Consider the following 1,290-nt stretch of genomic DNA (forward strand, 5'->3'; position numbering starts at 1 on the left):
AGCTATTAGCTATTTTATCTAGATAGTTCTGTTATGATATATAAGTATGACATATAGAACTTTCATTCTTTTCTTATAAATTATTCTCATTGCAGACAAATATAGAATTCAACAACAACAAATACTACCTCATTCAGCTCTTGGAAAGTGATGCAGGAAATACTTTTTCGGTGTGGATGAGATGGGGCCGTGTTGGAGCCAATGGCCAGAACTCTCTTCAGCCTTGTGGGAGTGATCTGGAAAAGGCCAAGAGTATTTTTTGCAACAAGTATGTGGAAAGCATTTTTCTGCTTTATATCATCCTCAGTATTTATTCTGCTTTCTCCATATATCCTACTTAGTTAATTGTATGGCACCTTTAGGCAAATGCACATGTATAGATATATCCAAACATACTTATGTGCATAACACTGTTAACATTTAAGTCCAGGCATGGATTTCAAAAACGTCCTAACATGCTTATGTGAAGCAAGGTGCAGTAAAGGAATTGTGGTCTCTTAGAGGCAAATTTTTATGCCTAATCTCATCATACTAGAATTGCAGAAACAAGTTGTGTCATGTTTAAGGATTAGCAATTCAGCTAAAGCTTTTGATAACTACTTAAACCCAAATATATATATATGGAAGTCCAAAATAGACTTTCTGGTCTAACAGTACCTCCTTTTATAGTTCATAAATTCAAAAATCAGACATTCTAAAGGCCTGCATCAGCCATTATCAAAAAATATACATGAGAGAAAGGACCAAGGGAATTCCTTATTAAAATAACAAATAATTAAACTTGGCATTCCTAGATGTCAAGTAAATGGTAAAATGACAGGAGAAACCAAGATGCATCAGCCTAATTGCATTGCCTAAAAAGATTGAAAAGAAGTGCACCATTAGTTATTACATATGACTGTAAGGTTGTTATAGCCACTTTTTCCAATCTTGTCAGTACTAAATCTGAAATATTAGCATATTATTGGCATCTCTGTAGGGAATTTGGTGCCTTTTGCCTCTTTTATAAGAATGCATTAATCATGAGACTTATTTTCAGTACTTAGTGATAAATTTAGTTTATTTCTGCTCCCTGACCAGTTCTTCAGTTGACCTAAATGTATCTGCTAATGTTGATGTCTTAATCTGTTTAACATCCATACTTTACTCTTGGACACAAACACTCTGGGGGACACACTCTCAATGGGACATATAAACACACCAAGATGCAAACAAACAGGGCCACACACATACCAGGAAACACACTGTGACGCATGCATGAACACACTGGGACACTCAGGTGCATGCATG

The 1,290-nt window shown here is 35.4% G+C and overlaps 1 protein-coding gene across 3 annotated transcripts in view; it reads left to right on the forward strand.

The window, feature by feature from the left end:
- Nucleotides 1–1,290, forward strand: part of LOC119589135 (poly [ADP-ribose] polymerase 2-like) — a 14,024-nt gene that overhangs the window by 2,510 nt on the left and 10,224 nt on the right. For all 3 annotated transcript variants that reach the window (XM_037937710.1, XM_037937709.1, XM_037937712.1), the window contains exon 4: nt 96–268. In XM_037937710.1, coding sequence (XP_037793638.1) covers nt 96–268 — 173 coding nt within the window. The remainder of the gene's footprint in view (nt 1–95; nt 269–1,290) is intronic.

This window comes from Penaeus monodon, chromosome 25, assembly GCF_015228065.2.
Source record: "Penaeus monodon isolate SGIC_2016 chromosome 25, NSTDA_Pmon_1, whole genome shotgun sequence".
In the NCBI taxonomy this organism is placed as follows: Eukaryota; Metazoa; Arthropoda; class Malacostraca; order Decapoda; family Penaeidae; genus Penaeus; species Penaeus monodon.